We start from the raw sequence: 14,753 nt of genomic DNA, 5'->3' as shown, positions 1-14,753 counted from the left end.
ACAGTAATATCTGCCATTTACTGAACACCTGCCGTGTTCAGGGCACTGTGCTGGGGGTTTAAAAAATGTAAAACTGCAATCCTGACATGTATACAAGATCATTATCAGCCTGAGCTAATTAACACCTGGAAAAACCACAGCTTAGAGAACTTAAGACACAGGTCCCCGTCACATCTAGTGGTAAAGCCAGGATATAAATTCAGTTCTGTGTGATTCCAAAGCTATTTTAAAACCAGACTCAGACAAACAATGCTGTTTTAAATATCTATAGAAAGAATTGAGCCCCTCTTGCTTACTCCAGTGACCATCTCTATTGTCCAGAAACTTCAGTGGTTGTTGGGTCTAAAGGTGAGTCCTTGTGAGACACGGTCTCCCCATGAGCAGGTGCGAGGCTCTCGGTGAAGTTTGCTGATCCATACACTCCTGCTTAACGATATTTTCAATTTAGAAAATGGGCTTCCAAGCTAGCTAGCATGCCTGCTAGCCCCTCAGTGCCAAGTACTTCTCACTTCAAACAGCCTTCTGGGTTTGCTAAATATATAGTAAGGGTGTGTGCATCACCAAAATTTGATAAATAGTAAATACTCAGAAATTCCTGACAGTCATCTGAATCTTTTCATTCAAAATGTTTGTTTTCCTGCACTACCATTTCCCTGGATCCTGTTTCTCTTCATATCCCAGCAAAAGAGAAACATGTTTATTTCTGGTTTGAGAACAGGTCCCTCTGGGGTGCAGGAGACGCCCAGGTGTTTCCAGCTCCGTAACAGGTGCTCAGCAGACAGGTCAGAGCTGCATTTTCCCTGCATCTTTCTGGGACCATGTGTTACAACCACGCACTTACATTTAAAAAAAAAAAACACATCCAATTGTAGTTCCGTAGAATGGACTTGGAGGAAACGACGGCAGATTCCGAGTTTAAATTCTGAATTTGGGGACTATGATGGACACATCTCGGTGTGGAGATGGAAAGTGTGAGAAAACCCCATCTGGGTTGCAGTTGCGACTCCCCCTTCCTTCTGAGATCCTGGGCTGAGTCCAGGAGAGAAGTAAGATAATAATGGAGAGTGGCGTCTCCCAAGTCCTCCACACTTCTCTCTTAACCCCTGGTGGGGTAGGCAGGGACAGTGGTGAGAAGAGAATGAGGGCCTTCCAGATGCTGCTGCTCAAGGCGCTCTCTGCTATCTGCACGCCTCTTGGTTCGCAGTGCGCCCAGCTGTTTGGAGTCTGCTAAGGAGCATGGCCACTGTGATCAGCCTGGTCTCACCTGTTCCCCTTTTAGGCCTTACTTGGTCACACTGATACGGTCACCTGTGCCACCGCGTCGTTAGCCTATCACATCATTGTCAGTGGGTCCCGAGACCGAACCTGCATCATCTGGGACCTGAACAAGCTGTCATTCCTAACCCAGCTCCGAGGCCACCGGGCTCCCGTGTCTGCTCTATGTATCAATGAATTAACCGTAAGTCGTAAATTGCTCACTTGGTTTGTATGTAGGAAGACACGTAGCTCTGGCCAGCATAATAAAAAATAACTGCTTTCTAAGTTGATGGACATGCATCTTATAAAAGCCACTTGGTTTAGATGTTGTTTGCAAAAGCAAATGAATATTAAAGTTTGTAACCCAGGAAACAATTCTGTCTTAAAATCCTATCACTGCAGCAATACTTCAAAGAGCAAGATTTGGTTCAAAATAAAACAGTCTAGAATGTGCTTTTTTAAAAGCAAGAAATTTGTGGGGTCTGTTAAAATTGTTGAAGTTTTATGAAATATGTTCCAAGTATTTATAAAGTGAGGAGAGTAATATTTGGGTACCCAAACAAGAGAAAAATTGTTTTAAAACGGTTTTCAAAACAGATTCCAAAAAAAAAAAAACAAACAGATTCCAAAGGTATGGGGGGAAAAATGGCCCTCAAGAATACAGTGAAACAGAACAAAATAAATGTGCTGGCATAGGAGCCCCCATGCAGACTGGGCAAGGAAGGGGAAAAAGTCATTGGTTTGGGGTGTTGGGAAGCAGGGGACATTCAGGCTAGATTTAGAGAGAATGAGGTCTCTGTGTCCAGGGGACAAATTCTCACATATGCAGGTCAGTCTGCAAGTTAATGAGAACCCCCAAGCTCATCACTTCTTAGCTGTAAATATTCACTCCCACCCTCGCTGTCAGCCCCGCCAGGGATCACAGTAGTGACACAGAGTGGTCCTAGCTTTGTCATACCGTCAGCCACAGGCAGCTTTCCTTTCAAAGGAGGCATATCTTTAATTTATACCGGAAGATTCTGAGTATTGAGTACTGTGCTTTCAGTCAAATACCTTGCAGTCACTCAGAGAAAAAAAAGAAAAGGAAATTTACTCATTTCTACTTAATGGCACTTGCAGTTGTGCCATGGACTTGCTAAGTCTCGTCTGACTCTCTTGTGACCCCATGCACTGTAGGCCGCCAGGCTCCAGGCAAGAATACTGGAGTGGGTTGCCATGCCCTCCTCCAGGGGATCTTCCCGACCCAGGGAACGAACCTGCATCTCCTGCATTGGCAGGTGGATTCTTTACCACTGAGCTACCAGGGAAGGCCTGTTATTAATGTCACTTAGATTGTTTCATAATAATAAGAGTAATCAGAGTCAGGAATGAGTGGGGAGTATGTGGGGATAAGAGAGTCAAATTTGTTTTCATATATATTTGAAAGGCTTAAAATGTTGTTTAAAACAGCACCTTCGGTTGCTCCTGCAAAGGCATCTAAGAGGAGGTTTATGGAAATGTCAGCGCAGCAGAACCACTCTGATCTTCACTGTGTTGCTCTGAGTCAAATACATAATTGCACTATTTCAAGCACTTTGTTTTATGATTGTTCTTAAATGCTGAGGATTTTATTTCTAGTTAGTTGTCATTGGGGCCAGCATACACTCACTGGATTGCAGTAGTTGCTGTGGACACTACAGACGTGTTAGATTTTTCCCTTTGAAGATTCATTTGTCATCTCCATCACTCATGAGAAGATTTCTATTTCTGTTACATTTTTGTAGCCATCATCAAGTCTGCCTTACTGCAGTCTACACTTTGGGCATAAGCTGCCTTGCAGCTGCCCTTTAATTCTCCTTACTCAACCCTCATAACCACAGGGTTTGCTCAAATGCACTCTAATCGAGGCGCCCTGGAGTAATTGCAGAATGTCTTGCGTAGTACATCATGGGGTGGCAGCCTCCCATCTCCTACAGAGACTGAACCCATTAATTAAAACTCAGCTGCTGACACTTGTCGTCAGAGGTGGTTAAGGGGCTGATCCGGAGGTAGACACAGCGGTGCTTTGCTCAGCGTGGTTTTTGTTTGGGTTTTTGTTTGGTTCTTGCCACCTTGGTAGACTGGGGGAGAAGGGGGAGGAACAGCAGCAAGACCAGCACAGACAGCGGTTTGGAAAAGCACTGGGTCACACCTGCCTTCCCTTCCCTTCTCTCTTGCATGGGTCCAGCTGTTTGGTTTCTAGCTATCCTCTTTCTGATGTTGTTGTTGTTCACTTGCTCAGTCATGCCCAACTCTTTGCAACCTCATGGACTGCAGCACACCAGGCCTCCCTGTCCTTCACTGTCTCCCAGAGCCTGCTCAAACTCTCGTCCGTTGAGTCAGGGGTGCCATCCAACTATCTCGTCCTCTGTCATCCCCTTCTCCCACACGCAATCATTTCCCAGCATCAGGGTCTTTTCTAATGAGTCAGCTGTTCACATAAGGTGGCTGAAGTATTGGAATTTCAGAATCAGTCCTTCCAATGAATATTCAGGACTGATCTCCTTTAGGATGGACTAGTTGGATCTCCTTGCAGTCCAAGGGACTCTCAAGAGTCTTCTCCAACACCACAGTTCAGAAGCATCAATTCTTCGGCACTCAGCTTTCTTTATAGTCCAACTCTCATATCCATACATGACTACTAGAAGAACCATAGCTTTGACGAGACAGACCTTTGTCAGCAAAGTAATGTTTCTGCTTTTTAATATGCTGTCTAGGTTGGTCATAGCTTTTCTTCCAAGGAACAAGCATCTTTTAATTTCATGGCTGCATTTACCATCTGCAGTGATTTTGGAGCCCAAAAAAATAAAATCTGTCACTGTTTTCATTGTTTCTCCATCTCTTTGCCATGAAGTGATAGGACTGGATGCCGTGATCTTTGTTTTTTGAATGTTGAGTTTTAAGCCATCTTTTTCACTCTCCTCTTTCACTTTCATCAAGAGGCTCCTTAGTTCCTCTTCACTTTTTACCATAAGGGTGGTGTCATTTGCATTTCTGATGTTGTTGATGTTTCTCATGGCAATCTTGATTTCAGCTTGTGCTTCATTCAGCCCAGCATTTTGCATGATGTACTCTGCGTAGAAGCTAAATAAGCAGGGTGACAATATACAGCCTTGATGTACTCCTTTCCCAATTTGGAACCAGTCCATTTTTCCATGTCCAGTTCTAACTGTTGCATCTTGACCTGCATACAGGTGTTTTAAGGAGGTAGGAGAGGTGGTCTGGTATTCCCATCTCGAAGAATTTTCCACAGTTTGTTGTGATTTACACAGTCAAAGGCTTTAGCATAGTCAGTGAAGCAGAAGTAGATGTTTTTCTGAAGTTCTCTTGCTTTTTCTATGATCCAGTGGATGTTGGCAATTTGATCTCTGGTTCCTCTGCCTTTTCTCAATCTTGAATACCTGGAATAGTATACCTGGAATACCTGGAAGTTGAATACCTTGAATACCTGGAAGTTCTCGGTTAACATACTGTTGAAGCCTAGCTTGGAGAATTTTGAGAATTACTTTGCTAGCTTGTGAAATGAGTGCAGTTGTGCAGTAGTTTCAGCATTCTTTGGCACTTGCCTTTCTTTGGGATTGGAATAAAAACTGATCTTTTCCAGTCCTTGGCCATTGCTGAGTTTTCCAAATTTGCTGGCATATTTATTGTTTTTGATGACCATCTTCCAATTCCTGTATGTTGTCCTACGCCCACTGGCTGTACTGAAATCCACCAGATCATTTCTGAAGTCAGACCTAGCATCACGCCTGTCAGACTATCTCAGGGATACAGGAGGCTGCCTGGGATGGTGTAGAAGCTTTGGGGTGTCTAAAGGGCCCAGCGCACTAACTGACATACTGTTGATGCTTCAGGAAGTATCTTTGTTTTGTTCCTTTAACAGTAGTGGGTGGTTTTCTCACCAAACTGGTAGAACTTGAAGGAAAAGCTTCATTTTTGTTTTTTTTTTCCACCATCTTTGGAACTCATGAAAAACTGACTTATCAGCTCAGGGAGTCTTAGGGTTTATTCAGTATGCCAAGGAATGACCTACATACTAGCTTTCTTCTTTTCTGTTGTGAATACAAATTTGTAATAGGATATTACAGTGTTACCAAGATTTCACCTTTTCGTTTATTGAAGGAGAGCCCCAGCTGTGCCAAACTAAAAGATTTCTCTTCTACCCCGTGGCTTTTGTGATTGGGCTCATTTTGTAAAATTAAGTGGGTTCCTACCTCTTGGTGGAAGGTATAAATAAATTTTGTAAACAGTAAGGGTAAAAGAGTGGTTATCACCTCCTCAGATTACAGATAGCTTTGACGTGGAATGCAGCAGGGCTCTTCTGAGTATGTGGAAGGGCTTCCACCTCCATCACCAGATCACCTTGGCCCGTCTTCACGCCACCTTGAATTCTTAAAGAGGCCTCTGTTCAGGGTATTTTTTTTAGTCAGCAAGCTCTGGAGTCCAGGCTGCCTCAGAAATTACCCAGTTACTAGTCAAAGCACTTAAGAGGGTTCTCGAGAGCCACACCAAAGATTCCATTGCTTCCGAAAGGAGCGTGTCCTCTCCCAGGAGTGACGTTTCTCTTCCCATCTCAGGGGGACATCGTGTCCTGTGCCGGCACATACATCCATGTGTGGAGCATCAACGGGAACCCCGTCGTGAGTGTGAACACGTTCACGGGCAGGAGCCAGCAGATCGTCTGTTGCTGCGTGTCGGAGATGAACGAGTGGGACACACAGAACGTCATCGTCACGGGGCACTCGGATGGCGTGGTCCGGGTAGGTCCGCTGTGAGCACACGCACCGGGGTGCTTGCTGCCCTAGTTCACCCGAAGCTTCTGTAGCTGTCTGCAGGTGAAGACACCTGGAGGTTGTCCTGCCGTTTAGCAAACTCGCACTCAGATGTAGACCTTGGCCACTGGGTTATCAGACGTGGGGAGCATCAGTGACTCAGCCTCTTTCTCCCCCAGTAAGTAGGTGTGTTAGTGCTATTGCCCACTTGACACAAGATCACTTAGACACTGTTTCCCTGTCACGCTGGGATTGCTAGAAGTGTCAGCTCCCCAAGTGTTGGCCTTTCAGCCCGTCAGATGGCTTCGTAGGGAAAATGAGGACTGTCTATTCTCTGCAGAGAATCACAGAGCTCGATCATGCTTCCAGGGGCCTCTCATCATTCATTCCTTTCCTGTCTCAGATCCTGGGTGATTTTACCTGAATCCTAGATCCGTTTATCCTTTTCTTAGTTTTCATGTGTTGAAAAGAAAAGAAAGTGAAATCGCTCAGTTGTGTCCGACTCTTCGCCATCCCACAGACTGTAGCCTACCAGGCTCCTCTGTCCATGGGATTTTCCAGGCAAGAGTACTGGAGTGGGTTGCCATTTCCTTCTCTAGGGGATCTTCCCAACCCAGGGATCAAACCCGGGTCTCCCGTATTGTAGGCAGACGGTTTACGGTCTGAGCCACCAGGAAAGCCTATGCGTTCATGCGTTAGGCCTCTACCAAAAATGGAATCCACGGAGTGTTTACCTTTTTAATCTGTTCTAACACCTTGGGTGTTTCTCTCGGGAGATTTTTCTTTATGTCCTTCTTTAATTGTGCTCTGTAAAAGGAGAGAGCAGCTGGTTGCTGCCCTTGTAATCACAGTCACAAGCAGAGCTACCCATTGAGGCCATCGGTCACTCCCTGGCCACACCCTGCTCTCAGACTCTGGGCACACACCCAAGAGGCACACCCCCAAAGCCGCAGGCCTGCAGAGCAGCATTCCAGATTACTCCACCTGTGAGGCATCGTGAAGAGCACCCTAGCCAAATACATCTGGGGCTCCTGCTTCCTGTACACCTTCTTGGAGGTGTAAAGTATATATCAGTGTATGCAAGCCTCACAGGGGTTTTTGTAGGAAATAAGGAAGTGTACATAGTTTAACTGTGTTTCTGAAATCTGTTTGACCCCATTCCTTTTCTCTTGACCATGAAAAACCCACTGACATCTCATGCAATACAATTTGGGGAGAACTGTTTTATTTGTAGGCAGTTCCTGCCACATTTTTCAAGATACAGGGAAACCTGACTGTACATAATAAGAGAAATCAGGTTACCTATTTAACCCTGAGAATCCATCTTCATGCGGTAACTCATAAATTGTTTCTGTAATCTGTTCAACTGTATTGTTTTTTTCCCATGCTTATTTAAATTCAGTTTTGGAGAATGGAATTTTTGCAAGTTCCTGAAACGCCAGCCCCTGAGCCTACTGAAGTCCTCGAAATGCAGGAAGACTGTCCAGAAGCACAAATCGGTATTGAATACTTTCTAAGTTTTGCAGTATTTTTCATGTTTCTTTCTTTCTTTCTTTCTTTTATTTTAAATCCTTATGAGTAAACTTACATCAGCTTACATTAAGCAAGAGCCTGAGGTCGGGCATTGCTGTCAGAAGCGGTCTTACTGCCTGGTAAGGGCTGCCTGGTAAGAGCCTGGCGGGCTCACAGAGTTCTCTAGTTTATCAGGCAATACTCCGTGCGGTAGTGTCTCACAGTCAGCTTTCACATCCTACAGTAAATACAGTTACAAGCTTCCCAGAATACCAGAGGCTTGGGCTTTCCGTTCTGAGAAATACAAAGCAGGTCCAAGAGTCCAGTGTCCGATGAGTCAGGGGGCCACACCTCAGTCCCACCAATCACTTGAACAGCTCAGTGTGAGTGACAGGGCAGCATCCTGTTTGTAAACTATTCACAGAGACAGACCAGAGTCCATGCTCTAGACCCCCTCAAGAAGGGCCTTCATTACACAGAAGCCTGGTGATCTGTATTCTTGTTGTTTAGTCAGTAAGTCATGTGTGACTCTTTGTGACCCCATGCACTATAGCCCACCAGGCTTCCCTGTCCATGGGATTTCCCAGGCAAGAATACTGGAGTGGTTTGCCATTTCCTCCCCCAGGGTGTCTTCCCAGCCCAGAGATTAAACCCACGTCTCCTGCATTGGCAAGCGCGTTCTTGGTACCACTGAGCTGCCAGGGAAGCCCCAGTCTTTGTTCTATATCTGCTGCTGTTTGTGAAGCACTTTAACATTTTCCAGTGAAATATAGAGATAGATTTATTTGTGTGTGTGTATATTATATACACACACAGAATGTTTGGAAATGGCACCAAAGAATCAAGGTAAGGTGTGCTTTGGGTTACTGAGTCTCCAGAGAAGTACCTATCACTAATTTGGATCAACTGGTCCAAGACTCTTCATAGAAAGGAATAGGGCTTTAAGTTCAACCTCTAGATCGTCTCACCATGACTAATTTTTGTACACTGAGAATTCAGCATGAGTTTGACAATATGAGGAAGTTGCTAAGGGAAAAGGCTTACTTACTATCAGAAAGACACAAATCCTTCTCCTTGTAAGCTGACAATAGCTTTTACTTTCTTTGCTAGAACCGACGGACAGGACATTGTAATGCTTGTATTACTTTAATGCATGTAAATTTCCACATAGACAATTGCAGCTCCACTAAGAAGAAAGTCATCTGGGTGTTTGGAGACCTACACTCAGAATTCAGCTCAGTTTGTATTTGAAAGTTAATAACTATTGTGTGTCAGACAGACATCAGCTGTTCAGTCTTAAGAGAAGTATGTCCTTCTGCCCTCCTCTTAACAAAGCTTGTAAGTGAATAACAGGGAAACACGAATAAGGAGAGAAGAAGGGGTCAGATTCAGGGAGGAGAGACATTTGTATATCTTCATCCTCTTTATGTTTTCACATTGTGGACAAAGTTTAGCAGGAGTGGCAGAGGCGGAGAGCAGCCCACAGAAAGGGTTAACTTGGGACCATGTCAGAGTGGTAGGACTCAAGGGCAGGGGCCCAGATGAAAGAGAAGACAGACTAGTGGCTCTCTGGAAATCAAACCTGTGTCAGAGACCACTGTTTGAAGACTTTCATGATCATAAGCCATTGGGTTAAAAAGAAAAAACACCTGAAATTAGCCAACCAGCTTACTAATGTTAGTAGAAGTGTTAATCGCTCAGTTTTGTCCTATTCTGTATAATCCCATGGACTGTCTCCTCTGTCCATGGGATTTCCCAGGCAGGAATAATGGAGTGGATTGCCATTTTCCTCCTTCGGGTGGCTTCAGGTTTGATCCCTGGGTCTGCTTCATTGCAGGCAGACTCTTTAACACAAGCAAATTAAGTATTTGTCTTGTTAAAAAATATGCGTCATGGACTGGTGCTTGCTCACTTGTTTGTTCGTTTGTTTTTGGCTGAGTCAGGTTGTAGTTGTGGCATGCAGGATCTTCATTGACACACGCAGGTTCATGGGCTCCAGAGCGAATGGGTTCAGTAGTTGAGGCACGCAGGCTTACTTGCCCTGCAGCATGTGAGATCTTAGTTCCCTGACCAGGGATCAAACCTGTATCTCCTCCATTGGAAGGCGAATTCTTAACCACTGGACCACCAGGGAGGTCCCTGCTCACTTGTTCTTGCTCTCTCCTTTGTTCTAGTTACATATGTTTGAAAGTAAGTGAAAGTGTTGGTCACTCAGTAGTATCTGACTCTTTGTAACCCTGTGACTGTAGCCTGCCAGGCTCCTCTGTCCATGGGATTCTCCAGGCAAGGATACTGTAGTGGGTTGCCATTCCCTTCTCCAGGGGATCTTCCTGACCTAGGGATTGAACCCGGGCCTCCTGCACTGCAGGCGGATAGATTCTTTACCATCTGAGCCACCAGGAAAGCTAGTTCTCCCTCCTAGTTTTTGCAAGGGAATTGAGCTGAAGAAATGCACAATAACAATGGAAAGAGGAGGAAGAACAAAATTCTCAGTTAAGATTTCTATCCATAGTCTGTTCATCTATGCTGTCGTTTATATTGACTGCTATGTGGAAGGCACCACGTTGGGACTCCTCTTCAACTGACCACTGTCTTATAGAAATAATGACCAAAAGTAATAGTTTCGGGTGAGAATTTTAAATGTGTGAGAGCCATACAGCTGTTAAAGGAGCCCAGAAGAGAGAGTTAACTTTCTGTTGCAGAAACCACATAAGATTTTAGAGAAAGAAGCACTTAAGTTATGTCTTGAGAGATAGGTCACATCGGAACACACAGAGGTTGGGAAGATGGGTCCAGGCGGGGCCAACCTGCATGCGCAGAACAAGCTGCAAGGAGGAGCAGGGCTGCGTGGAGAGCAGAGTGGGCCCGTCCAGCTGAGCTGTGGCCGTGAGGCAGGTGCAGGTAGCGAGAAATTCATAAAGGCAGGCTTTGGCCAGATTGTGAAAGAATAAATGCCGATATAATGATTTGGGCCAAAACAGTCTATGAACTCTGAAATTCTACCCTTCTGCTATCATACCTAACTGAAAATTCTGGCAAATTATTTGTCTTTATGGCTTCCCAGGTTGAGCTAGTGGTAAATAACCCTCTTGCCAGTGAAGGAGACATAAGAGATGTGGGTTCGATCCCTGGGTCAGGAAGGTCCCCTGGAGGAGGGCACAGCAACCCACACCAGTATTCTTGCCTGGAGAATCCCATGGACAGAGAAGCCTGGCAGGCTACAGTCCATAGGGTCACAAAGAGTTGGACACAACTGAAGCGACCTTGCATATTGTAATACTGAGCTTAAAATACTGTCTCTTGTGTCTTAACCAGTAGAGGAAAAATAGCTGTGGGACAAAGCTGGATCTAACCATGATGTGTGTGTGTTTTCTAATTCCCCCAATGCATCACCCAGGGCAGGAAGCCCAGGACGAGGACAGCAGCGATTCCGAAGCCGACGAGCAGAGCGTCAGCCAGGACCCCAAGGACACGCCCAGCCAGCCCAGCAGCACCAGCCACCGGCCCCGGGCGGCCTCCTGCCGAGCCACAGCCACCTGGTACAACGACAGTGGCTCGGACGACTCCCGGCGCTGGTCCGATCAGCTCAGCCTCGATGAGAAAGACGGCTTCATATTTGTGAACTATTCAGAGGGCCAGAGCAGACCTCATCTCCAGGCTCCCCTTAGCCACCCCCACCCCAATCCCATCGAGGCGCGGAATTACAGCCGATTGAAGCCTGGTAACTCGGAAGTCCCATGTCTGTTTGTCAAACCTTGGGGGTTGGCCAGGGTCGGTGGACTGAGGCGGAGGGCTGCAGCTCTTCTTTGCCCCATCCCTGTGACCGAGGCCACCCGCTGAGAGGGCCTCACGTTTCTTCTTGGGTAAAGTGGACCTAGAGACCCTTGGAGATTCTATCCTACAGTAGTGCATGCAATATGTTGGGCATTTTGTAAAGAAAAATAATGTCAAACCAAAACTTCATTCATTCACAAATTATGAAAGCTTTTGAAAATGGGTAGGCTGTGGATTACGGATAAATAGATAAAACTCTATTCACAGAGAACTTTACCTGTGATAGAGTTAGGGGCCAGGTCCTCAAATGGAGAAGCTGTGTCTTGTACTGGGGGTTTCCCCCTCTCCACGATTGTCCTTGTGAAGGCCTCACTGAGTCCATGGTCGGTGTCAGGCTAGACCGCTGGACCTTTAACAACCGAGGCAGCAGAGACCAAGAACCAGAGGGGCTGCCAGAGCTACGTTCGGCAGCACCCTGAAGTGTTAGGGGCCACCTACCATACGTGGGCTCCCCTCGCTTCGTCAGTCATGCGTTGCCCTTTTCCGCCCCAGGGTACCGCTGGGAACGGCAGCTGGTGTTCAGGAGTAAGCTGACCATGCACACGGCCTTCGACCGGAAGGACAACGCGCACCCTGCCGAGATCACCGCACTGGGCGTCTCCAAGTAAGTGGCCAGCTCTCCTGGGGCCCAGCTGGGTGCCCACACTGAAGCCGTCTCTGGGGAGCACAGGTTTCATCTGTCCTATCCTGTGGAGCTCCACCAGACAAACCAGGACACCTGCCAGTGTGTGGATTTCACTTGTGAATTTCAAAAGCCAAAAAACTTTGCCTTCTCTGTTCCTCAGAGATACTGCACGGTTTGATGCATGGAGGGTCGAGATGGAGTGTGCATTCGGGCTCAGTGCTGTTCTGTCCCTGTCCACGCTCGACCCCTCCCCAGCGCACACACTCACCGGGGACCGGGGTCACAGGGAGCTGCGGCTGCGTGGCGGTGACTCTGCCGTGTCTCCTGCAGGGACCACAGCAGGATCCTCGTGGGCGACAGCCGGGGCCGGGTGTTCAGCTGGTCTGTGAGCGACCAGCCTGGCCGCTCAGCCGCCGACCACTGGGTGAAGGACGAAGGAGGGGACAGCTGTTCAGGCTGCTCCGTGCGGTTCTCTCTCACGGAAAGACGGCACCATTGCAGGAACTGCGGTCAGCTCTTCTGCCAGAAGTAAGATGAGATGCAAGCTTTCTTTTAATTAAAAAACTGATTTTTATTTATTTATTTTTAGTTGCTCTGGTGCGCAGGCTTTTCTCTAGTTGCAGCAAGCGTTGGGGCTACTCTCTAGTTGCGGTGCTCGGGCTTCTTATCACCGTGGCTTCTCTTCTTGCAGAGGCAGGGCTCTAGGTGCACGGGCTTCAGCAGACATGATTCATGGGTGATTCATTCACCAGTTGCCTGGTGGCACGTGGGATCTTCTTCAGTCAGGGTTTGAACCTGTGTCCCCTGCATTGGCAGGCTGACTCAACCACTGGACCACCAGCGATGTCCTTGATGGACTCAAGGGATTGTGTTTCATTTTATCAGTATAAGCAGTACTGCAGTGCACACCATTATAAATGCCCTCTTCATACACAAGCTGGAGCTTCCCTAGAGGAGATACCTCGGGAAGGAATTGATAGATGGCAGACATAGCCCTGCACTTAACTAGCTATTGCCAGATTACTCTCCAGAACAGTAGTGCTAGTTCACTCTCCCTCCAGCAGGATACGTCAGTTCTTGCAGTGCTTATTCATACCTGGGACTGCCAAGCTTTTCCACGTTTGCCAATCTGATAGCCAGATTGTGTTGTTTTAACTTGCAGCGTTTCTGAGGTTGAACATCTTTTCATATGCTCATTGCCAGTTTTGAGTTTCCTCTTGGGTAACTTGGCCCATTTCCCCTTTGGGTTTGCTCTTCTGTTTTTTCCCACCTCCTGGAGGAGTTGTTTTGTATCCTGGGCTCTGATCCTTTGCCTTATATATGTCTTGCAGCTATCTTCTGCCAGTCTGTGGCTTGTGTTTTTAACTTGATGTATGTTTATTTTCTGGCACATGGGTTTAGAATTTTGATGTAGTAGCATGTGTTACTTTTTATGACTTTTGCTTCTTTTTTTGGCCTTAAAAAATCTTTCTCTGTCCTGAGGTCATAAAGATGGCTTTGTTCATTTTCTTTTAAAAGTTTCAGTTTTGTTTTTCACATTTGGGTCTTTAGGTTCAAATCCATTTGGAATTTATTTGGGGGTACGACATGAGGTGGGGATCACTTATATTTCCCGGGTACAAAGAGTCAGTTGTCTCATATGCATTGATTCCTTGCCCTCTCTGTCATACTCTGGGGTCCCACATACGCATGTTCAGGCCTTACTTTCTTTTTTTTAAGATTTATTTACTTACATATTTGCGTGCTTAGTCGCTCAGTCATGTCCAACTCTTTGTGACCCTTTGGACCATAGCCTGCCAGCCTCCTCTGTCCATGGGATTTCCCAGGCAAGAATGTATGTATGTATGTATCTTTGACTGCACTGGGTCTTCATTGCCCTGCGAGGGCTTTGTCCAGTTGCAGTGTGGGCTACTCTTCGTTGTGGTACACGGGCTTCTCCTGTTGCTGACAAACATCCTAGGGCGTGTGGCCTCAGTACTTGTGGCACACAGGCTTAGTTTCTATGAGGTATGTGGGATCCTCCCGAAACCAGGGATCAAACCCATGTCCCCTGCATTGGCAGGCAGATTCTTAACCACCAGACCACCAGGGAAGCCCCAGTCCTTAGTTTTCATGGCAGACAACAGAAAAGATCCCCCAGGCAGTACTCACTAATATTTATATTGCCTTACTCAAAAGATGCTTTCACAGAACACATAAAGTGTATCATTGCTCCTGAGCCAGTCACTGAGGGGCCGTGGCTTACTGGAAAGGCTGTGGTCTTGGCTTTACACTGCCTGGGTGCTCACTGGACTGTTGTCCATTGTGTCATCTCAGCATATTACTAGCACTCTCTGAAATCACACATGAGTTTTGTAAAGCACCAGGTGCAAAGTCTGGCAGTATAGGTGTTTAGTAAGAAGTGTTATCATGATTATAAATTTTTTTTCAGACTAATGTCTTAAACCTTTTCTCCTGAGATGTCTGATTCAAGGTGAGGTAGCAGAAAGTTGCTGCCAGCCACTTCTTACAGGAATTTCCATGATGGCAGAGGAATCTGTCTTGAGCTTCTGTGCTTTGAGACACCCACTCTGCGAAGCCTAGTGATCTGGTAATTTCTGGTCATCACCACCTCCATATGTCTGCTGACACACATCTGTTCTTTGTAGTGTTTAATTTTCTAAGTACTGTTTACATATAGGTAATTCTTTAAATTATCCCAGGCCTTCAAATGTTGAATGAAGGCTTTATATGAA

At 46.3% G+C, this 14,753-nt stretch overlaps 1 protein-coding gene across 6 annotated transcripts in view; it reads left to right on the top strand.

Moving 5' to 3' along the window:
* The window catches only part of WDFY3 (WD repeat and FYVE domain containing 3), a 279,012-nt gene that overhangs the window by 259,827 nt on the left and 4,432 nt on the right, over positions 1–14,753 (top strand). For all 6 annotated transcript variants that reach the window (XM_043448026.1, XM_043448024.1, XM_043448022.1 and 3 more), the window contains 6 exons: positions 1,280–1,459; positions 5,853–6,035; positions 7,450–7,546; positions 10,957–11,280; positions 11,886–11,997; positions 12,349–12,546. In XM_043448026.1, coding sequence (XP_043303961.1) covers positions 1,280–1,459; positions 5,853–6,035; positions 7,450–7,546; positions 10,957–11,280; positions 11,886–11,997; positions 12,349–12,546 — 1,094 coding nt within the window. The remainder of the gene's footprint in view (positions 1–1,279; positions 1,460–5,852; positions 6,036–7,449; positions 7,547–10,956; positions 11,281–11,885; positions 11,998–12,348; positions 12,547–14,753) is intronic.

The sequence above is a fragment of the Cervus canadensis genome, chromosome 26 (assembly GCF_019320065.1).
Source record: "Cervus canadensis isolate Bull #8, Minnesota chromosome 26, ASM1932006v1, whole genome shotgun sequence".
In the NCBI taxonomy this organism is placed as follows: domain Eukaryota; kingdom Metazoa; phylum Chordata; class Mammalia; order Artiodactyla; family Cervidae; genus Cervus; species Cervus canadensis.
This window is presented reverse-complemented; position numbering and strand designations above follow the sequence as displayed.